The following is a 23,886-nucleotide window of genomic DNA, read 5'->3' on the forward strand; positions in this document are numbered from 1 at the left end:
CCCCCTCCGGTAGGCAGCATCCATCCTCCAGCCCAGTGGAGGCGCAAACAGATCTCACCACACCACCTCCTCACTAGTCACCTTCAGAGTCTGACCCTGGCGAGGCTGGGCCTAAGGCCTGCACCCCCGCTTTTGGTCCTGGGGATTGAACTTGGGACCTTGCGCTTTTGAGGCAGGTGACAGAACCACTGAGCTAAGGCCTGCCCTTTTGCCTGGTTCAAGCACCTTTTCTTATCCACAGACTTGAAATCCCTTCAGCTGCCTAGTACTCCAAAGGTAGAGAGGCAGCCAGAAGGCTTCCTCAGGCTATTTGCTCCTGAAGAAACATCTGGGAGAGGGTACTAGGAGGCCATCTGGGGCAATCCCTGCCTCCGAGCCAGCTTCACCCAAAGCAAACCATGCAGACATCTACCTGTTGGCTCATGGAAGGGCTCCAAAAGGAAGCTGTCTCAGCTCCTCGCTGGCTGTGCCAGCCCCAGGAACCCCTTCCTAGCGGGAGGCCTCTGCGTATCACATAGGCCCTCAGTCCAGAAGAGCTCCTGTGTCTGCTCAGTGGCGCAGCTGCTCTTCGGTGAAGTGGTTCCACCCCACCTGCCCTAACCTCCAGCAGTGAGAAACCACCACTGAGCTCCTCCTCTACCCCTTGTCCCAAAACGCCCTGGGCCTGGCCCCTCTAATGCAGATCACCCCAACTTCAGCTGGTCTACAGAGCTATTAGGCCAGCCAAAGCCAGGGCAGGGGTGGGCTTCCTGGCACCCCATTCTGCCACCTGCACCCACCGCTTGCCCTTTGCTAGCTGTGGGTTGAGGCAGGTGGGAGGAAGGCAAGAGCTGCTACTCTGTCGGAAAATCCCACAGAGGTGCATTCCAACTCAGGCTGACTTGAGCTCCTGCCTTGGTGGGAACCCCTCCCATTTCGGGGAGACCAGATGTGCCTGGGAGGTGAACAGATGCATGAGGACAGGCAGACACAGCACAGTTTGAAGAAGCACCTGGCCATGCTCTGAGTCGGGGAGGTAAAGATGGGGAGGAAGCGGGGCTTGGTTGCCTTGGCTCACTCCATCACTCTCAGACAAGGCCCTGACTTCCTTAACCCCTGGGACAGCTCCCCACGCGCGTGGCGTGCGCTTAGCGGTGCCTAGCGGAGGCTGCCAGGCAGTGACAGATGTTCCTCTTTTCGGGGGTGGTGTCACCCCTGCATCAGCAGGCCTCTTCACGTCCCCTTCCCAAGCCCAGCTCTGCCCAGATATCCTTACCTTGACAGTGAGTGACGTTCAGTCTCTTGTACCCCAGGGGACAGTCCAGCTGGCCGTCTTCCATCACCGGGGAGGCTGAAGAGGGTAGACACAGACAGGTCTGCACTGGAGCAGCCCTGGGCTCCTAGGTACCCACACTGGGAAGTGGGGTGCGATGTGGATGTCCGGCTCCCTCAGCAGCTCTGAGCCTATCGTCCCCCAGGCCATCACCCCGGGCAGGTGTAACACCTGGCCCTCAGTAAGCTCTTCTCAGCTCTCCTTGTTTTTATTATCCATGATATTGAGTACAATAAGCACAGAAAGACAGATGCAGCATTTCTCTCTTTTTTTGGTAGTGGGGATCAAACTAGGGTCCTTGAGCTTGCGAGGCAGGCAGCGGAACCACTGAGCTAAATCCCAGCCCAGCACTTCTCACTTCTATGTGGACTCTGAAAAGGGTGAATCCACAGAAGCAGAGACTGTAACGGTTACCAGGGGCTGGGGCTGGAGGTTTCCTGCCATGGCCTGTCTTGCTCCGGGTTTGCATGGTCCACCTAGCGGACCCCTCTTGTGGAGGTAAAGGCAGACTCTGAAAACACTGAGATTGAGGCAGAAGCATCTGGGCCCCTGTCCTGGGGTCTGAACTGAGGGACAGAGAGGAGGAGACACTGAGAGATGCAGAAAATGAGGTGATTAGAGGCCATACATTTAGCTCGGTGGTTCTGCCACTTGCCTCGCAAGCTCAAGGTCCTGAGTTTCGACTGCGGGTACCCAAAAGAAAGAAAGAAAGAAAGAAAATGAGCTGATTAGATACAACCCACGTACATTATGAGGAGGGAAAGAATAATGCAGGGCAGTTGCCCAAGGGCTGAGGAGTGATAGCAAGTCAACACTGCCTACCACTTCAGAGTTGCAAGGCTCTGGGGCATGTTACCCTGCCTGTGTCTCACAATAACTCTTGAAGGCAGCATTCCTTATCTCCATTCTACAGATGAAACATCAAGGACCAAAAGCAAGGCCCAGAGAGGGTAAAGATCTTGCCCAGGTAAGGAAGCTGACTGGAGCTCAGACAGGGTTGAATCCAGGCCTCTGGCCACAAAAACACACACACACAGAGGGAGGGCAAGAGAGGCACCACACAAAGAGACAGACAGAAAGGACAGAGAGAAGTCAGGGAGATTAGGATGAGCCAGTAGGCGGGGTGGCATCACCTCTGCTGATGTCAAGAGGTGGTGGAAGTTAGGCAAAAGGTCTTTGCTTCTTCAGTGATGAAGAGAGTAGCAGCAGAGAACTTGGATAGAGCTGGAAGTGAGAGGGGAACCAGCTTCTGGCACCTGAAAAAAACTGGGATGAATTAAGTTTAGGGGCCACAGCTGTTTCTTAGTCTGGAAAATGTGCTTTTCCTTGTTCTTTTCTTTTCTCTTCTTTCTTTTTCTTCTCCTTTCTTCTTTCTTTTTGTACTACTGGGGATTGATTGAACCCAGTAGTTATATCTCACCTCTTTTTTTTTTTAAACTTAAAAGACAAGATCTCATTGAGTTGCCCAGGCCGGCCTTGAACTTGCAGTCCTTCTGCCTCGGCCTCCCTAGTAGCTGGGGTCACAGGCATGCACTACTACAACACAGCAATAGGTAGTTTTTCTTCCTTTGGAAGAGGACTCTGTGCTCCTCTTGGGCTGAAGAGAAAGGTTTGGATGGGCAATGCTTTGTCAAAGCATCTTCTAAAGAGAAATAACTGAAAGCCACTGTCTGGTGAACGCCTTTTTCTTTTTTTGGTACTGGGGACCAAACTCGGGTCCTTGCACTTGTGAGGCAGGTAGTGGAACCACTGAGTTAAATCCCTGGCCCTGGTGAATGCCATTTTGGCCAATAACTCTACCTCAAATTAGGGCTATCAGTGCCCCTGCTCACACCAGCCATAGGCAGTCAAGAGGGCTGCTTCCCAGCTTCTGTAAGATCAAGTCAGAAAATCAGCTCAAATCCCCTTTGGGAGAAAGCAAGCAGAAATTAGACAGTCTTGTGGCCTGGAGTGAGAATTCCGCAGCCCTGAGCTATGTTATTCACAGTGATGGGGGAGGGGGCACCCCTCTGTGTGCTCCCAGCGTGCACTGGCCTTTCCAGGTCCCAGCACTTCATATGCTGAGTTGTGACTGTCTGGTTGCTTGCCTGTCTCTCCACTGAAGTTAAGTGTAAGCTATGTGAGGACAAGGACCTTGTCTTCTTCATCTTTGCTATGTCTCTAGTGCCAAGCCCAGCACCTGGAACAGTATGGGCACTGTGCAAATGCAAACAAACAGCAATAACAAAAATTGAAATTGTAACAAAGGGAAAACTTACAAAACCCTCTAGCTTCACTTGCTCAAACTTGACTTAAAAATCACTAATTTCTGAGGTCGCACAGCTGGTCAACACATCATTAGTTTCCCAACAGCTTCGCTGTAAATAGCCCCTCTGAGTTGGCGGTGTGGCGGCGGGTCGGTAGGTGGTACGACTGTAGCAGCTGCCTAGGTTACTTTTCTAGACCTGAGGGCTGCATTGCTGAAGGCACTGGCTCTTCCCTTGGACCTGCCAAGGTCAGATGGGTTCCTCAGGCAGAATGGAAAGGCTTGGCATCTCTGCTTTCATATTGGTTCTGTCTTTTGCTGCCTTAGCCTTTGGGTCAGATTCCCCTCAGCTCTGCTTGTAGACATGTTGAACATCTGGGAAACCTTTTGTCCAGAACTAAGATACAAGGTTAACTCGATCTAGACTTGCCTAGTCTCTCTCTGCTGTTAAAGATAAAAGACAGCTACCAGCTGCCATGGCCAGAAACACCAAGGCCATGAAAGGAGCAGAAAAAGGTGGCACCTGAATTCCTGGAAAATCTCCACTGTTCCAGAACAGACAGGAACATCTCTTCCGTTTATTAACCTATGTCTCTTTTTCCTTATTCCTGTCCTCTTTGACCCTTCAACTTCTTGGAGTTGAGAAGTTGGTGGGTGAGCAAAGTTCCCACGTCTCCATTCTTTGGCTCCTGAATAAAGATCCTTCCTTCTCCTCAGCACTTGTCTCTCGGACATTAGTTTTTTATGGTGTGAGCTTCTAGACCTGGGTTTGGTACCAAAATAACACTTACTACAGACCAGGCTCTATTATAAAGGTTTTACAAATATATTAACTTAATAACAGCTCTTGGAGGTACTTATTAGTCTTTTAAAAAAATCTTTACTTAAGAAAAAAATCTTGATTTTTTATTAATACATGCTTGCAATACATAATGATTATTTCATTGTGGAGAATTGGTACATGTATGTAATACACCTTAATTCTTTTCTCCTCTACTTCCCATTTGGCCAGCATCAGATTCATTTATTTATTTTATAAGTCCTTACAAAGTTAATTATTATAAAACATATGCATTAATAAGTAGACTAATAGGCCAAAAATATATAAAACACATAAGATGATTACATTAAATCAAGGTACACTTTTAGATACATTGTCCACGCTGGATTACAATAACTTTTCTCTCTTTTTTTGTATCACCCGTCTTTTATTTTGCACTTTATTTATATATTGATTTTCTCATATAAGAAAAACCATGTTAGAAGCTGGGCGTGGTGGCGCACGCCTGTAATCCCAGCACTCTGGAGGCTGAGGCAGGAGGATTGCTGTGAGTTTGAGACCAGCCCAGGCTACATAGTGAGTTCCAGGTCAGTCTCAACTACATAGTGAGACCCTGTCTCAAATTAAAAAAAAAACAACAAAACACCAAAGATAACACAGCAGAGTGTGCCTGGCCTGGAGTACTTATTATTCTTACCCCCCTTTTTTTTTTCAGTACTAGGGATTGAGCCAAAGGCTTTGTACTGAACTACATCTGCAGCCCCTTTTCAAGTTTTTATTTTCAACCTTGCTAAGTCTATAAATTGCCCAAATTGGGCTCAAACCTGCCACCCTCTTGCCTCAGCCTCACAGAGTGGTAGGATTACAGGCATGCACAATCACACCTGGCTTCTTATTCCCATTTTACAGATGAGCATACTACGGCACAGATACGTAAGAAACGTGTCTCATATCACCCAACTGGTGGATGGACATAAGATTACAATCCCAGTCAGCCTGGCTTCATAGGAGAAATTCTGGACAAAATGCAGCATTATTTTCTCACCAGAAAAGTTAGTCATACCTGCCCTTTATGCTTCACAGGCATTCTTCTTCGAAGTCAGACTCCCTGGAATTCAGGATGATTCCAACTGGCCCCTGGCAAATGCTTTGGCTTTATCATGACTCTGGCCCTTGACTTTGGTCCTGGACATCAACTGCTGTATCCTCACTGCTCACAGAGTGGGGAAAGGAACAAAGGACCCCTGGCTGCAGCCTGCCCTCCTAACTCCTCCTGTCAGCTGCTGGGCACCTCCAAGGAGGTCTCAGTAAAGGCAAACAAATTATGGGAGACAGTCTTGCCCGGCTCCAAGAGCAGAGCTGGGGAGGAGAGAGTGAAGACATGGGTCTGGCTGCAGGGCTGTTTACAAGCCCACCCGTCTCAGCCTGCGATGACAGCAGGAAGATATGGCTGCTCTTGCTAAGTCTTTAAATTGCGCACACATGGGCCATGAGGCTGAGCTGGGCACCACAGGGACAGGCGAGCAGGCTGGAGCCTTGGCCCCTAGATTTGCAAGCCTCAGGCAGGTACTTGGAGAGGAATGTCCACTCCCCTAGATGGAGCATGTGGTGCTGGCCAGCTAGAGCCACAGCTGAAGCCAGGCTCCACTCAGACTCACCCTGACCTGAAGCATATTTCTTACACTCTTTCAGCCTGATTTTTTTTGGCGGGGGCGGGTACCAGGGATTGAACTTGGGACCTTGCAAGCGGCAGTTGGTGGAACCTAAATCCCCAGCCCTCAGCTTGAATTTCTTCATCTGTAGAAGTGGACAGCAACTCAGTTTGTAGAACTGTCATGAAAATTAGCTTTGCTGAAACAATTAGCATCAGACTAAACCTAGCATGGTGCCTGGCACGGTCCCAGCAGATGTTTCCTAAGGCTTAGTTCCTGCTTCCTTTCCTCAGTTCTTCCCTTCCCTTCCCTTCCCCTTTCCCCTTCCTTCCTTCCTTCCTTCTTTCCTTCCATCCTTCTTCTTTTCCACCACCAGTCTTGAGGACAGACAGCAGGCCCACTTCTGCCACTAGCTAGGTGGATTTGGGTAGATTACTCAACTCTCTGAGCCTGAGTTTTCTTATTACTAAAACGGGAATGACAAGTCCTTGCTCATGAGGTTATTGTAGACATTAAATAAACAGGTAAAACTCTGAGCACAACAGAGTTTTTGCACACTTTTTAGCAACATGCATTATTCATATGCTTCTCCTTGGCAAGGTGCCATGGGGCTGTCTGCGGTGAGGACGGGCATCCCCTCAAAGACAGCCTCAGACTGCTTCCCCAGAGGGGCACCATCACAACAGCGATGGGAGAGGGATCTGGGTGACCCCTGGTTTACACGGGAGCCACCTAGCCACACTCAGGCCCCAGCACATCCCAGAACCCTGCAGGCCAGAGACGCTGCGTGTCATGAATGCCACCCCTGCAGGGTGGGGCGGGGGCGAACTGAGCCTGGGAGCATTCCCAGGAGATTTCCAGTTCCTTGGAAGGAGCTGTCAGAACACCACCCAGACACAGGGGCACTGCTTTGTTGGAACTCTGAAAATCCCATCACCCAGGACAGGGGACTGGGTGAGTCACCTAGAGTCCCAGAGGACAGCAGCCCCACCCAGTGCAGCTGTTCCCCAGGGGGTCCTCTGGTTTAGCAAAAGCCCAACCCCCCAACCCAGTGCACAGGCAGCCATTACAGAGAGACTTAAGAGAAGGGCCCGGAATCAGACAGACCTCAACCTCCCTATCTAAGGGATGGGCACGGTGGTACCCAATGCCTACTGTGATAGGGCACTTTTAAGTGCTTGGGATAAACAGTGGTTATCCATGGCAATGTGACAAGGATGACACTGCTGCTGTGCTTTGCCCTAAGGCTCCTTGTCCCCCACCCCTGCCAAGGCTCGTATCTCAGAGCTACACCTAGAACATTCCTCATGGCTCAGGTAAGGACCCGAGCAAAGCAAAGCTTTCTTTCTGTTGAGTTTCAGGTAAATCCTCAAACATATATGTAAACTCTCACTTTCTCAAAAATAAATCTGTCTTTCCCAAGTCCTTTGCTAAGTCTGTCCTTAACAGGTCTACCTCTTACGATGTAGAGCTTATACTTTTCTAGGCATGACACATTTTATTGCTGAGACCCATTTTCTCACCCTCTCTCCTCCTCCTCCTCTTTCTCCTCTTCTTCCTCTTTCTTTCCTTTGGGGAGTACTCAGGACCTTGCACTTGTGAGGCAGGCAGTGGCACAACCGAGCTAAACTCACGGCCCTCTTCCTCTTTCCTCCTCCTCCTCCCCTTCCCACTCTTCCCTCTCCTTCTCCTTGTACTGGGAATTGAACCCAGAGCCTTTGCCTTAAAAATCATTTTTTTTTTTCCAGTCAGGGTCTTGGCAAGACACTAAGTTGTCCAGGTTGAGCTAGAACTTATAATCCTTCTGTCTCAGCCTAACAGAACGCTAAGATTACAGTCATATGCAAAAATGCCCAAGCCCCTCCAGCACATTTTTTAATTTTTATTTCTATTAGTACACATTTGCAGTATCCCTCCCATTTCTCATAATTTGTCCCTCGTGCTCAGGTTCAAATTGAGCTCTGCTTACCAGAAACATCTACACTGGAACAAACCCGCTCTCTTCTGCTTGGTAATTTTTGGACCATGTCTTAGGGCTGCTTTATGTGCTAACTTGCCTGATGGTTCAACCCAATTTCCCTGAAAGGTGTTGTCCTTTGTGCATGATATAATCCTTCTGTCTCAGCCTAGCAGAACGCTAAGATTACAGTCATATGCAAAAATGCCCAAGCCCCTCCAGCACATTTTTTAATTTTTATTTCTATTAGTACACATTTGCAGTATCCCTCCCATTTCTCATAATTTGTCCCTCGTGCTCAGGTTCAAATTGAGCTCTGCTTACCAGAAACATCTACACTGGAACAAACCCGCTCTCTTCTGCTTGGTAATTTTTGGACCATGTCTTAGGGCTGCTTTATGTGCTAACTTGCCTGATGGTTCAACCCAATTTCCCTGAAAGGTGTTGTCCTTTGTGCATGATTGACTCCTGATTACAGTCCTCATGGGCACTCTCTGGGCTATGAAATTCCAGTCTGATATCCTCAGTTTTGCTTCCTTCAGGCAGGCCCAGTTCTTCTCAGAAAGAAGAGGGACAGCTGGGTCAGCTGAGCATCAGACATACTGGGGCTTGAGTCTTGGGTTCACTTGTTTTAGCTGAATGTTCTTGGATAGGTTCCTTAGCCATAGCTGAGTTCTATTCTCCTTTGCTTGCCTGCGCCAGTGCAAATTCAATGGGACGATCCAGGTGTGGGGCCAGCACAGTGTAGTAGTGGTTCAGCAACTGTGGCCAGTTTTGTTTTTAGAGGGGGGAAATGTGAATTCCTTGAAGGGGCAGAGTGAGAGAGAACTGGCTCTCCCTGGAGATGCAGGGAGGGGCTCTTCTCCAGGGAACGCATCCCAGGCCAGGCTGAGGGAAAGATGATCTCGTGGCAAACAGCTGGAGCCCACCACTGCGAGCCTCAAGTCGTGTGCCAGCCCCGCCTGTTCCAGAAGAGGGGCCTCGGGGTTGACACAGCCAGTGCCAAGCCTGATGGGGCAGTGGCCAACTTTCTAGTCAACCCAGATGTCTGTCTTTTATGGAAACTTAAAAATGTGTCCTCAATCAATGTGGCCTTTGAGAGCTGTTTTCCCAAGACTCTGGTGGGGACGCTGAAGAGGCTCTGGGCTCAGACCTTTCATTAACTCTCAGGAAGGACCAGGCTCAGCTAAAGTCTTGAAGGTTATAGGGGAGTACACTAGGTCTCAGTCAAAGGAAAGGGAGAGGAGAAGAACCACAGGCAGCCTAGAGTGACTCCTAGAGCCGTCTCCCTGAGGAAGGGGAAGTCTCTCAGAAGAAAAGGGATCTCTGTCTGTGCCATGCAACGGAGACTACAAGGCAGCCCTTTTCAGTGTCAGAAATAGCAACGTTCCGCAGTGACCTTATTTGAGAGCCCAGCATGGACTCCCAAAAAGACCAAAGGGGATTGAGAGACAGCCACAAAGTTACATGGTTCCCAAGTTGACTACAATATTATTTCCACACGATTCTGCCAGACCACCTTGCTGAGGATGACAGAGCCTTTCCTGCAAGGCACAGTCCTACTTCATCAGAAGAGAAACAGAGGCAGAGCGGCTCGGGGCCAAGAATGTTCTGGAATCTGGATGTCCTGCCTGTCTGCCGAGCATGCCCAAACCCACCCAGCAGCAGCTTGTCTTTTCCTCTTCTGATGCTTGCACAGTAGTTTGCCTGTCCTGTCTGCTTAACAGCCCCACACCCCGGCCCTAGGCTCGGGTGTGGAGCTAGGTGTCTGGCACATGGTCAACACAAACAAGTTTCCTCAACGTCTTGCCCCTTCTCTAGCTGGTGCCCAGCTGCACTTTCATGTATTTTAAATGTTTATGTTGCCCTGGTCTTTGTTATTTTTTGCTTAGTGTGCTGGAATGCTCTGCATTCCAGGCTCTGTACCCTGGTGCCTGGCATGCTGAGCTGTGCTGAATACAGAGGGCAAGGGAAGGAAGGAGAGCGGGAGGCCACAAACTGGAAGGTAGCAGGGTAGGAGGGCAGGGCTGAGCTTTGAATGTGTGTTGGGGCAGCTGGTGCCCTGCACCCCCATACACACATGGGCTGCAGCAACACGTCCACTACATTAGGGTCCAGAGCCCACCTGGACAGAGGTGGCCAGCGGTGCTGGAAGCAGGCTCACAGCTAGGACAGGAGTAGGGCTGGTTGGCTGGTAGATAGCCCCTGAAGGGCAGGCTTTAGCCTTCTCTTATGTTCCCCACTCTCCCAAATGAGGACTCCCTGTACTCAGTTAACTCTCTAAGGTCTGGGGACATGGCCACTGCACCCACTGGCCCTGGCTGAAGGGTGCAGGTCTAGGATCTTTCCCTGACCACCACTGTCTGGCTGTGGGGCTTACAGCCTGCACCTCTCAATTTCTAATGGGCTGCTACAGCCTGCAGGGCAGATCCCTGTGGCCTGGTTTCTAGTTAGACTCTGGGGGATTTGATGAGGAATTCAGGATGACTCTGACTCTCATTCCATTATCACCTGACAAGTATCTGGTCACTAACATCCTGTCAAAGTATTCTAGTGAATTGAAGAGGAAAAACCAGCCCTTCAGGACCTTATGTGCTGTCTCCCACCCAGTGAGCTGCATCTCAAGGCCTCGGGATCCTGCTGAGTGGAAGCTGGCCCTGTTCCAGATCACTGCTCCTCAGCCACAGTTACCAATCTTTCCCTTTGCCACTCCCAGCTATCAGCAGCTGGGCCCACTCTCTCTATATTTATAGACTCCAGAGGCAATACCATGGCAGCACCCAGGACCAAGACAGCAAGGAGGAGATTCTCAGGCTGCTCTGAGAGGCAGGCTGCGGAACCACTGAGCTAAATCTCCGGCCTCTCAGGTTGCTCTGGAATTGCCACTGGGATGAAATTGCTGCTTCCTCCTAAGATATCCCTGCTGGGCCAGGAGGTTCCTGGGCAGGTCAGCACCTTGGCCAGCAGCAGCCCAAGGCTGGCTGATAGGCCTGGTTTGCCTGGGCCAGTTCTTGGGAACCAGAATGTGCCTAAAGAAAGGGTTTGGGAGTCTTGGCCCCACCTGGCCCTTCAGGTACGCCTGTGTTTCTTCAGGAGAACCAAGGCTGAGCAGGGCCTGGCAACAGACACATTCTGCTTTAGGAAATGATGCTCACTTTCATGGTCTCACCTGTGTCTGCAATTCCTTGGGTTGTTAAATCCTTGCCCACTTCTTTGTCCTATCTCCCTAATCATTCTTCAGATCTCATCCTGGCTGTTACCTCCTCTATGAAGCTTTAATTTGCCAGTTCAGCTAGGGCTCCTTTCCTTATCACATACAGATGTACTGCAAAAAAGCTCCACATTGAAGGGAATCATTGCTATCCTACATTTATATGCCTGTGAAGATGGTTCTTTTTTTTTTTTTTTTATGAAGTACATTTTATTCTCGTACTAAATCTCAGTGCAGAAGTCCATCACCTGACTTCAACCAAAAAGTGACTAGTTCGATCCCCGGTACCACAAAAAAAAAAAAAAAAAGTGACTGCCTCACACTTCCCCACCCCCTTCCCATGACCCTCCTGTCATAGAGAATACCCTTACATATTTTTTGTAGAAACTGTACTTATAACCTTGTTTTTTTTCAACTGATATATTGGATCCACACCTGCATTTCTCCCAGTGTCTTGGGTTCTCTGCAATTATTCATGTCATCCATACACTAACCCAATAAATTGTGCACTACAATTATCATGTCCATTTAAGAGATGAGGAACCAGCAGCACAGACACTAAGTAACTTGCCCAAGGTCTCATAGCCAGAAGAGTGGTAGCTTAAGATTCTAAAAATACAAAATGATAACAATAATGCACAATTAGATGAGAAGGATAGAGATCTGATTTTTACTGAGCAGCAGTGCATGCATGCCAGGGACTGTTTCAAGCTCACTCACGCCATATCTGTTTGTTCAAATTTCAGCACTTTCCTTTGTGCCCACTGGTGCAGGGCAGGCACTCAGCAATTGTCTGCTGAATGGTTAACAAACAGGACAATGTATACAACTGAGAGTAACTACTGCGACTTAATTCCCATGAATATTCTTTCTCAATATTGAGTGACTGAGGTACTGCGGACTGAATCCAGGACCTTCCGCTAAGCTAAATCCCCAGCCCTTTTCTCTCCACTTTTTTTTTTTTTTTTTTTGGTACTGGGAATCTAACTCAGGACCTCGTGCTTGCCAGGCAGGCACTCTTTGAGCTACATGCCTGCCTTTGAGCTACATTCCCAGGCCCACCAGCCCTTTTACAAGAAAAAAAAAAATCTGACTTCCAAGTCTAAACTGCCCAAAATTTTATGTAGATAATTCACATTATATTTAATTTCCTCATTACCTTGAAATTCTTGAAGTATACTCTTTTTTATTATTGGGTTTTTGTTGTTGTTGTTGTTTGTTTTTTGGTACCAGGGATAAAACTTGGGACCAAGCCCTTGCGAGGCAGGCAGCGTAACCGCTGAGCTTAATCCCCAGCCCTTGAGATATATTCTTCTTGAAATATACTGCTGTAAATTCTTTGTGTAATGAAAGACCTATCTCAATTAATTCTTTATAGCCCTTTTCACAAATTAGGATACAAAGCCTGGCATAATGCTTAGGTACTTAGAAATCTCCTATATTGTAAAACCAGGGAATTTTGAGGACACAGCCTAACCCTAATAGCCCCCTTAGCATTGTGTCTAAGTTTCTGTCAGATTCTCTAGTTTCATAACACTTCATTCTGTTGTACAACACCACCCACAAACCAATTTTACCTGTCTCTTCCTAGGCTTCTAATATGCATTTTTGCCCCAGCATATTAATGTTTAAAATTGTCAAAATTTAACAGCACCCTTTAAATATCACTTAAGTAGTATGTATCTGTTCTTCCTGGGGGTCTTGGGACAATTTCATGACCTTGCAGGGTAACTGCTTCAGCATGTTTTGGAGATGGTGCTGGATGTCTTTCCTTTCCTCACTAACTCCTTCTGACCCACAACCATCAGCCTATCAGGCACTTAATTTTGTTCACCTCCATTTCTCCAATACTCAGCAAAGCACCTGCTACAGTGACTGCTCACTGATGATCAGATCTTAAAGGATCATTCTGCCCTACACTGGAATGCTTCAAAAGGCATCAAGAACAAAAACAAACAAACAAAACAAAATGCTGGGTGTGGTAGCTCACACCTGTAATCCCAGCATTTGGGAGGCTGAGGCAGCCTGGGCTACATAGTGAGTTCCAGGTCAGTCTCAACTACATAGTGAGACCCTGTCTCAAAAAAAAAAGAAAGGCATCAAGGACACAGTGCAACTTGGTATCCCCTAGGCTTTTTCTGCATAGCCTTCACCTTTTGGGCCAGCTAAAGACTTCCCTAGCCTTGGTGCTGAGTCTGAAGAGGAAGCTGAGGAAGTATTTATCCGCAGGATGAATACAAGATTGCCCCAACATTGATCTGGACCAAGGGCTCAGTTTTGAGGTCCCAGGGAACCCTCCCAGACCCTGGCACAACCTTGCTCCCTCTGATCCTGGCTCTGTCCCTTGCATGAGCCCTTCCCACTCTCAAGATGGTTCTTAACAAATGGAAAGGACTCCTTTTCCTCATTTGCGAAAAGGTGCTTCAGGACCTCTGAGTGGCCTGGTTCCAATGTCTCTGTCCCTATGTCCTCCAGCACTTGTCCAGTTGCTGTACTGCCACTTTTTTTCTGATGCCCACCAACTGTCTCTGGCACCCATTAGATTGTACGCTTGGAGAAAAGAGGCACTGCTTTTACCTCATTCACCACTGTGCACATATCATGGCCACTTCAAATGGGCGCTGGTCATCTTAAGTATTTGTTGACTAAAGAGAATGTGACATATAAAAAGAAGTCTCAAGAACGAGCCTGACAGGAAGGAGGAAGGGAAACAAGGAAAGAAAAAAGTGTCAAAAATATGTCTGGCCTGTAGGGGAGATGCAGAGCAGTTCTACGCATCAGTAGGTTGAACTTCTTTTCCCTTTCTTAAGGGTACCTTCTATTATGGTTTGGGTCCAAAATGTCCCCCAAAGGCTCATGTGGGGCTTTTGGAGAGCGGTTAGATCTTGGGGTGATAACCTCATTGATGGTTCAACACACTGATGAATTCACAGCTGGGTGTGCTCTTAGGAGGTGGGGCCTACTTGGAGGAAGTGGGTTACTGGAGCCATCTCTCTGAAGGGCAAAGCTTTCGATGCATTTCTTCCAACCCTCTGTTCTTCCTGGCTGTCATGAGGTAAGCAACTCTCCTCTGCCAGCTACTCCCACCATGATGTTTCTGCCTTGGAGCCAGCTGACCATGGGCTGAAACCTCTGAAACCATGACCAAAATAAACTTTTCCTCCTTTAAACTGTGTATGTCAGTGATTTTGACCCAGCAGTGGAAAAGTACCAACACACCTTCTAATAATAACAATGATAATAATGGTACAGTCTTCCCTCAGTATTCATAATAAACTGGTTACAGGGCCCAAATAGTTACCAGAATCCAAAGATACTCAAATCCTAAGCTTACGTAAAGTGGCACAGTGCTTGCACATAATCTATGCAAATGCTGCTGTATATTTTAAGTCATTTCGACGTTACTTATAATGTCTAACATGGCGTAAAGTCTATGTAAAGAAGTGTTATACAGCATCCTTTAGGGAATCATGACAAGAAAAAAGTCTGTTCGGTACACATGTTCGGTGTGGAGGCAGCCATCGTAGGCCTAAAATGAAGTATAAGGCAAACAGTACCCCATTGAATGCTGGAGACAGACTGAGGAGCTAAGAAACAGAAGGGTATAAAAGTACATGACTACACATCTTGCTTTTGGGTAGATTTAGCATGGTTCTCAGTGCAAAGTAAATTTAAGTTTTCCACTTGATCTTAGCCAAAAGGCCTAGAAGCAATGGTAAATTTAAATTATTACTTCTCAGAACTTTTTAGAATATTTCCCCTGAATATTTTTGACCCCTAGTTGTTTGAAACTGCAGAAATCCAAGCCACAGAGATGGAGGGCGAGCTGTAATAGCCACTGTATCCTAACCTAGTGCTAAGCACATACATCATCTCTCTTCAGCTAGCATCTATGCAGAGAGATCAGTGGGCAGGGTAGGAACTGGGTAGGACCTGGATGTGTCAGATGTTGAAGCCTGAAAGTTAACTGCTACCCACTGCTGCCTCCCTAAAAATTCTATCACACCATGAAGGCTTCTGCACTTATTTCTGGTTTGGAAAATGTAGTCACTGCTCCATTGCTGAGTCTGATGTTGGAAACAGCCCTGCCCCTCCTACCTTTGGGCTCTGCTCCAGATCCCCCACCGAGCCAACTCACCAAGCTGACTGCTGACTAGCAAAAGAAATACACACCAGGCCCAGGCCCAGGTCCAGGCTCAGGCCCCGGCCCAGGAATGAGGCCTGAGGGGAAGACAGGCTAAGCAGGCAAAATCCAAAGAGGTACCTGGTCACCCCTTCCTGGATGTCAGACCAGACCTCTGAGATCAGGACTAATTTTGCTGACTCCTGAATCCTCAGGGTTTGACATACACGAGTGACTGGGGAGTATTTGCTGCCTGAATGAATGAATGAATCCAAACAAGGGCCAGGAACTGGAGTCTTCACACCTCAAGGCTGAGGTCATTCTGGACAGACAGCTCACCCTGGTTCAGAGACTACGAGACAGAAGCAGGAGGTGAGAAGGTCAGGAGGAGGCCTAGGGCCCTTCAAGGAGAGAAAGAAGGAAATACCAAGTCACCAAATCAAGACCTCTGGCACTTGGGCAGGGGTGCACGTGGGAAAGGAGGGTGCAGAGACCCAGCACTAGACAAGATCCCTAAAATCTACTGAAGAAGCAGTGGCCCTTCCCAGGCAGGCAGTCAGATCAGTGGGCCTGGCAGCTGGGCTGGCTGAGCTGTGAGGTCTGGTCCACCACCCAGTCTCTGGCAAGGCCGACCTGGAAGGCCTCCATGTTTACCTGCCTGTTCTACCTATCTGGCCTATAAAACTTTGTGATGAGGTGGGGTGGAGGGTGTGCCCTGCAGCAGAGGCCAGGCCCTGCAGAGATAGCTTCCCCAACACCCTGGATTTTGATACCAGAACTCACCTGGTCTTGGTGGACATGGAGCACATGAGGTCACCCCCCAGAAGGCTCCCATACCACTGCAACAGTCCTCCTGGGCAGTCAGCTCCAGCAAGGGGTTGGCACACTGAAAAAGAGGCCATGGACATCTGGGAACCTCCCCCCCCATCTCCCTCCCTTGCTGTGTACAGAAATGTCCCAAGAAAGCCCGGGACATAGAATTTAGCCCTCTCCCCTTGGGCCAGAGGATGCCTCCAAGCTGGGGGAGAAGGGCTCAGCCAACACACTGGAAGGAGGCAGAGAAAGCTGTGCCCAATCTGCCAGACCCTAACCTCATATTGGAGGGGGGCACAACCCAGGCAAACAGTCTTCCCTGTGCAGCTCTGCAAACTGCAGCCCCCCACAAAGAGTCCCACAGGATAAGCTTTCCTCTGTCACCCTTCAAGGAAGTCCGGTGTGAGGGCCCTCCAGTGTGTGGGGCCCCAAGCTTGGAGACATCACAAGGCCAGGGAGGACCTGGGACTCCAGTCCTTATCTCTTGGTTACCCACTTTCTCATATCCCCTGACCTCAGAAACTCCAAACTGCAGTCTTAAGAGAAGACACCCCAAGTGTGGTTTCAGCTTTGTTCTTGGGTGTCCAACCCGATCTCCCATCAAGAGCTGAGGAAACCTCCTGGGGAAATGGAGTGTCTCTCATCTTGGCACCACCAGGGCTTAGGGTGCAACCTGCATTCACCAATTCCACATCTTTGTGACCCTAGTTGAGACTAGAGACCAAACTCCTCACCAAACACTAATAGTCCTACTGTAGCTCAGCTTGCAGAGAGCCCAGGATTTTTCTGGGGCCAAACATCTAGGCTGCCTTCGCCTGGGGATGCTGGTGACAGCTCTTCTGCAGAAGGACTTCCTTGGTCCACTTCTGGCTGCCTGGCAACAGTAGGGGCGGGCCAGGGTAAGAGGAAGCCCAGCCTTTGTATTCTCAGGCTCTTCTATGCTCTGGGTTTTCCCATCTGGGAAATGAGATCTTTTTCTTTTCCCGCTACTGGGGATCAAACTCAGGACCTTGTGCTTGCCAGGCAGTCATGGCATCACTGAGCTACATACCCAGCCTCCCATCTGGGAAATGGAAGTCAGCAGACACAGGTGAGCTGTCTGTCCAGAATGAGCTCAGGCTTGAGGTGTGAAGACTCCCAGTTCCCGGCCCTCTTTTGGATTCATTCATTCATAAGACCAGGAGAGAGAAAGGGGTAGGGAAAGGCAATGGCTGATCTAGAAGCCTCCTGGGTAGAGGCCGGGGCTGCTCTCTCACCTGTCCATTCACAGTGCTCAGGTAACACCGACCCAGCAGTCCCTGATGCCTGGATACCGCTTGGGGTGGTGTCTGAGGGGGCTCTCCAGATCGAGTGAAGATGCTGTTGCCGTCCCAGTGGCTGTGCCGGGGATTGGCAGGGAGCCGGGGTGGGGCTCTGGTCTCCACACTGTTCTCCAGGAACCCGTCAGCCTCGCTTCGCACCCGTGCCACCTGGTGGATCTGCACAGAGGCCTCAGGTGGATGATGGATGTGCACTTTCACCAAGGAGGGGTTCACAGAAGCTGGGCACAGGGGGCTGAGGTCAGAGCCAGGAAACAAGGCCCCTTTATCACCCCCGCCCTAAAAAACACCCATATCCCTGGGCCAGGCAGGCTGGCTATCTCTACAAAACTCCCCTCCATTTTTCAGCTACTTGGAACCCCACAACAATTCTCCCATGAGAGAAGGACGAAGGGCAGATTTTTCATGGAAGGCCCCTCAGTTACAAATCTCAGATTCCCCCCTGATCCTACCCACCATGCTCCTGCACAGCTCTGAGCTCCAGCAGCTGACCCCAACCTCATTCTGCCTCAGTGCTCTTGCTCACGGCGTTGCTCCCTCTACTGAACCAAATGCTACCCACTGGTCATGGGCTAGCGGAGGGCCATCCTCTCCACTGAGCATCCCAGAACACCTCCACCCCTTGACTCCTACAGCATTCTTCAGTTCTTTTTTGGATCCTTAATTTGGCATCTACTGATAGTAGGCAGGAAAAATGAGGTGTTGCATTTTATGTTGAAATCTGTATGTGCAGTGCCCTTACACTGCTTTGTCTTTCCCAGCACAGGCTAGGGAGAAACATATTAAGGCATTGAGCTGGCAGGAGAAAGAGAAGCTCAGGGGTCAGAATGGAGCCTGCCAGTGGAGGAGAAGGATTTGCCATGCGTTCGGGGTGGGAGATGCTTCCGGTCCCCACTCAGCACAGGAGGTAACAGTGCTCGCCCTCCCTGGTGGCACTCACCGAGCTGGTTGGAGAGAGGCAGCGTGAAGGTAGACTGCTGCACAGGGCCTTCCAGCAGGGCCCTGTGGTGGGAGCCTCTCTTGGGAGGTTCCCTGTCCGGCTGCGGAGCAGGCAGGTGGCAGAACTTCCCGGTGGAGTTGGTGGGGCACCAGCACTCATCCCGGCCAATGCAGCGGCCTCCATTCAGGCAAGGGATCTGGCAGAAATCTACAACATCAACCAAGGAGATCTGTGGTGGGAGAACCGCAGTACTACCATGTGGCTAGCCAGTGAAATTGGGAAGCACCCAAATGTGCACGGCCCGTGGGGCCCTGAAAAGCAGGGACTTTCCTTGAGGCTCTGGAGTGAAGGAGGGCAGATAATAATCAGCTCTGGCCCTTCTAAAAACCCCTTCCATGTCTCTCCCTGCCCCCAGTGACCTAGGACACAGGGTAGTGGCCTCATTGGGAACTTCCTCCTCACTTCTCAGTGTTATGTAACTTGGCCTCAGAGAAGTATGTGACTTGCCTGAGTCACACAACCAGGCTGGGAAAGGGATGGGAGATGACACAGCTTCTCTGTGTGGTTTGGGACAGGAGCAGGGGAAGGCTTCCTTCCTATAGAGGAGCTGGGCTCCAGTCCAGGGCAGGCTGTCCCTTCTGCCAACCAACCCCCAGGACCATTCAGGAAGCATTTGAGGAGAAAGGGACTCACAGATGCGGAAGCCAGACTTGGCATCATGCCCATGGCCACCCTGGCTGTACAGGGTGGTGGTGTCACCCCGTTCACAGCTGTTGGTACAGCGCCCACGGGCACAGGTCTGCTTGCAGATGGTGGGGGTGAAGACGATCTTGATCTTCTTTATTTTCTCCGTGAGATTCAGCCCTGCGGACAGAGGGCTTGGGTCCAGGGGGCAGGGCTGAGAGGCACAGCTGTGACCTCCAGAGCCTGGTAAGAAAGGGCTATGGAACATGGAACTGGAGATATGGACATCCCCAGGGCATTTGTTGAGTACTTACAGGATGCCAGTCCAGAGTGTGGCAGGATAAGACTTTTTTTTTTTTTTAACAGACAGGTTCTCATTATGTAGCCCAAGCTGGGCTGGAACTCATGATCCTACTGCCTTAGCCTCCTGAGTGCTATGATTACAGGTGTGTGTCACCACACTCAGTCTGTAGGTAACATCTTTGAGGTGCAGCCACTGAGCTCACACTTCGTGCACATTAACTCTCAACCCTCTAAATGGATATTACTGTAGATTGAGTCCTCAGAAATTGCCATTTTTATAGGTTAAAATGACCGAGTATTAGCAATTTTCATATGACCAACGACAGCTCGGCTTTGAACCCAAGGGCATGGAATGGAACATAAAGGAGTGCTTCCAAGAAGAAGTGGAAGAAGACAAAACCTGAGGAATGATTTCAGGTCTTGTGGGGCCTGATTACCAGAACAGGATTGGGCACCTTATCTGGCAGGTGGTGGGGAAGCCACTGAAAAGTTTCTAGCAAGATATCAAAGAGGAAGGGTAGGAGGACTAGTGGTGTGCAAGGGAAGCAAGTGACCAGCTGAGAAGTCACTGCAGTTAGCAAGGGTAGAGGCAGTGGAAATACCATGGAGGGCTATTAATTCAGTGTGGGGAGGGAGGCCAGAGGCAGAGGGTTGAGGAGGGGATAAAGGCAGGAAGTGGAGAAGCACATGCAGATAAAAAGCTTGCCTGTGCATGGAGGAGGTGGAGAGGAGCTAGCTCCCAGCTTCTGCAAGTTAGGCGGGCCTGGAGCAGCCACTCTAAGGAAGGGAGAAAGAATGTTCAGGCAGACAGGGAAAGGACGTAGGCAAAGACGAAGTGTATGCTCTGGTGCAAATTCAGATATGCTGAGGGTTTTTTCCTAGAAGCAGAAGTCCATTGTTAGTGCCACGGAAGCAGCGGGTTGGTAGGTCCAAGAGGGCAAAGGTTAGCAGGAAGGATGCGGTGGAAAGGTCTAGGCCTGGAAGTTGAGGTTGAAAGTGAGATGCAAAGGAAGCAAAGGCAGGAGGGGATGACAGACTGGTAGAGGAACAGCAACCAGTGTCCTACGGTCTCAACAGCGACCAAGTCCAGATCAGCTACTTTGGCACCTTGGGGCCTGGCACAAAGAAAGGGCTCAAAATTCTTGGCTGAAAGAATGAGAGACAACTCAGCCTCTCCTGCAGAGTGGAGGAAGAAGCAGAGGTGAGGCAAAGAGTGGCCAGGATTTAGATGGCCTGCTCTTCTAGGCCCAGAGGCAGTGTGTCCTTACCCCGGGGGGATGAGAGGTAGTCCAGATGTGCTGCCTGCTGGGCACCATTCCTCTGTTCAGATCCTGCAGGCAGAGCATTGGAAGTCAGCTGTCCACTGGTGGCAGTGGCTGGGTAACGTCGGACGGTCCGGGACAGCCCCAAATGCTGCTGGGAAGGGTGGGTCTGGCTGAGTGCACTCAGAGTCCTATGGAGACAACCACAGGGGTTTGCATCCCAGAAACTTGTGTCTCTGACCCCCTCACCTGGCTGTCACCTGCCTATCCTTGCATTGCAACAAAGCTTCAGTTTGGCTGACTCCTGGCCATGGAGAGATGAGGGTGATCAGCCATCCCTGGGAGCATACCCACCCTATGTGGATGAGCCAGACTTTTGCTAGAGTATGCTGGGTAAGCCACTCAGCCTCTCTGCCCCTTGACTGCAGAATAAAGGGATCAGCCTGCCCCATTGGAGCTCTGACATTCTGGGAGTCTTGAGAGTCCATTTCTGGGCCAGTTCCTGACCTGAAGAAAAGTCCTATGCCTTGAAGCCAAGTCCTGGGTCCTTCCCCAGCCTCCTAATTGGATTCTGATACTTTTTAATACGAGCCTTTATATGACTGCCTATGGGGCAGAGCCTAGAATCTCCTTTTCATTTAGTTTTGTTGTAAAAAATAATATAAGAACAATGTTCAAGGAGAACGAATTCATCTTCCCCCCAACACAGCAAATACTTTTATCTATTTCCTTTCAACTTTTGCTATTGATACAGTTTAAATTCTATTTTTTTCATTTAAGATTAGATCACATTTTATATATGATTCCACATTCTTTCCTACTTATCATCTTCACTGCCCTAAGACAATCAATCTGCAGATGAATCACAACTTAGTCATATTGTTTGTTTGTTTTTTGTTTTTTTGTGGTACCAGGGATTGAACTCTGGCCCTTCCACTTGCAAGGCAGGCAGCAGAACCACTGTGCCAAATCCCTGGCCCAACTTAGTCATATTCTGTTTTTAATTTTTAACTGTGGCTATTTTTTTACACATATGATTTTTCCCCCTTCTGTTAAAATATTCCTTTAGAGGGATTCCATGTACCATTTTTTATTCTCCGTATTTGGATTTTTCAAATAATACACTTTTTACTTATGGGAGGATTCACCTATACTATTTTATTCTGTATTTGAATTTTTAATAATAAATATTCCAAAAAGGGTTACTACTTTAGGATTAATTCAGTTCTTCGGGCTACAATGATTGTATCAAAGGTGATAAATATTTATAGTTCTAATACACACTGATGTATTGTTTTCTGAAAATCAAAATTACTTCAAAAAGTATAAATGTAGCATGCAGTGGCACAGTCTCATCAGTATAGCATTTTTTTGACTTTGTTAATAAGCAATAAAATGTTATACTTCAATATTGCCTTTAGTTCCCTTTTTAAAATAACTTCTGAAGTTGAAATTTTGTTCATGAGTTTGTTGACTACTTATGACAGTTTTTTGCTCACGTGCTTTGACATCTTAACTGAATTGTTTGTCTCATCCACTCGAACAGATTCTCTTTATTCTATTATCAGGCAGGCCATTCTAATAAGGCAGTCTCTATTGTAAGTGTGTTGCCCCATTGTGTGTAAACTGCTGTATACACAAGTTTCTGTACTGAGCACAGTGGATATTGAAACTAAGCAGAGTTAAGAACTTGCCCAAGATTATACAATAGATAAACTGGGGCACCCAGATGCCAACCAGGGCAGCCTGACTCCAAAACTGTTCTGTGCCACCTAGCAAACCAGCCCAGACCTCAATTATGTTCCTACTTCCATTAGGTCCTTCCCCCAGACTCCCAATTGGATTCCTTGCCCAACTGGGATAAAGTCTTGGATTTCCTCTCTTCCCCACTGCTACCCCAGTGTTGACTCCAGATGTCCAGGCCATAAGCAAGCTCCTTCTTATTCCTTTCTTCAGAAGTCAATGTCAGAGCCTGGTCACCCATTCTCCCCAGTACCTATCCCCAACCCTCAAGCTTTTCCCAACTTCATTCCTGGACTACCTGTAGCAAATATTTATCTTCCATTACTTGCCAAGTTTGGGGCCTGGAGCAGGAGAGAGGTCCTGCCAGCTATTGTGGAAGTTCTAGAGCTACAGTGGGTAGAGTGCAGAGTCCAGGCCTCAGGTACCTGCTCCGCAGCACAACCCACTACTGAGAAAGCAAAATTCTTCCCATGGCTTCCAAGAGAGTGCCCGAGAGAGAGGTTGAGGAGCTTTGCATTGCTGGGAGCCTTCTCCTGGGTTACAGGCTGGTACCATAGCTCAAATTAGTGCCCTCACCATGAAGCACCCTCAGAAGTGAAAGCAATAGCTCATGTTCTGAGCTATTTTGTACTTGACCTTGGCGGAGAACCTTCTAATGTGGTCATGATGGAAACTCAACAAGGTCTTTCTTGGTAACCTGTTATCATTATATTTTTGCTGCTATCAACTTGTTCCTCTAATTGGAACTTAATACTAATGGCATAAAGATTCCCGAGTATAAGTTCCTTAAGGGCTAGTTGGTTAGCTTTGCAAGAAGAGAATGAATTAAAAAAAAACCTTGACTTCCCTTGTTGTACATAGGACCTGGCTGCATAGAGGAGAGAGGATGAGATTTAGACAAGAAGGAAGTGCTGGTTCTGCTCCTTCCTAGCAGCATGGCCGCAAGCAAATCACTGAGTTTCCCTAAAAACCAGGTTTCCCATCAGTGAAATAGGAAGCTACCTATTCTGCCTCACTGGGCTACTGAGAGGGCTAAGGGAAAGTAGAGACCATGCACCTTTCTTTTTTCTTTGCAAAAACAAATAAATAGTTACAAGGTGAAAAGTATGCCAGAATTTTAAAACTGCATGAACAAAAGGAAACGAAACGGTTAACTACAGTTTGGATTAACTCCCATCCTCAAGCCAAATAAGAACATGTGACTGAGTCACTTAGAATTCTTTCCTCTTCATCTACAGAATAAAAGGACTCAAAAAACAAACCACAAAACTTGTCATTGCTACTCAAGCATCTCTACATATAAAGGACTAAGTGTCTAATCTGGTATCAATACATTTTTAGCAACCAGAGTACTCTGAGCCCAATGCATTGCCACTTACTGCTGTGTTGAAGAAGTAAGAGCTAAATGGCAGAGCCAGATTTGGGGTGCATGCCTGTAATCTCCCCACTTGGGGGGCCGAGAGAGGAATACTGCTGCAAGTTCAAGGCCCACCTGAACTACATAGAGAGACCTTGTCTCAAAAAAAAAAAAAAAAAAAAAA

At 48.6% G+C, this 23,886-nt stretch overlaps 1 protein-coding gene across 1 annotated transcript in view; it reads right to left on the reverse strand.

Annotated features, from left to right (window-relative positions):
* Nucleotides 1-23,886, reverse strand: part of Ltbp2 (latent transforming growth factor beta binding protein 2) — a 110,352-nt gene that overhangs the window by 31,457 nt on the left and 55,009 nt on the right. Inside the window, exons 5-10 of the mRNA XM_010645640.2 lie at nucleotides 20,609-20,793; nucleotides 19,047-19,217; nucleotides 18,354-18,560; nucleotides 17,351-17,634; nucleotides 16,065-16,167; nucleotides 1,256-1,330 (exon numbers count right to left, since the gene is read on the reverse strand). Of these exons, the coding sequence (XP_010643942.1) occupies nucleotides 1,256-1,330; nucleotides 16,065-16,167; nucleotides 17,351-17,634; nucleotides 18,354-18,560; nucleotides 19,047-19,217; nucleotides 20,609-20,793 (1,025 nt within the window). The remainder of the gene's footprint in view (nucleotides 1-1,255; nucleotides 1,331-16,064; nucleotides 16,168-17,350; nucleotides 17,635-18,353; nucleotides 18,561-19,046; nucleotides 19,218-20,608; nucleotides 20,794-23,886) is intronic.

The sequence above is a fragment of the Fukomys damarensis genome, unplaced genomic scaffold (genome assembly GCF_012274545.1).
Source record: "Fukomys damarensis isolate Sample0158 unplaced genomic scaffold, DMR_v1.0_HiC HiC_scaffold_21, whole genome shotgun sequence".
NCBI classification, from domain to species: Eukaryota; Metazoa; Chordata; class Mammalia; order Rodentia; family Bathyergidae; genus Fukomys; species Fukomys damarensis.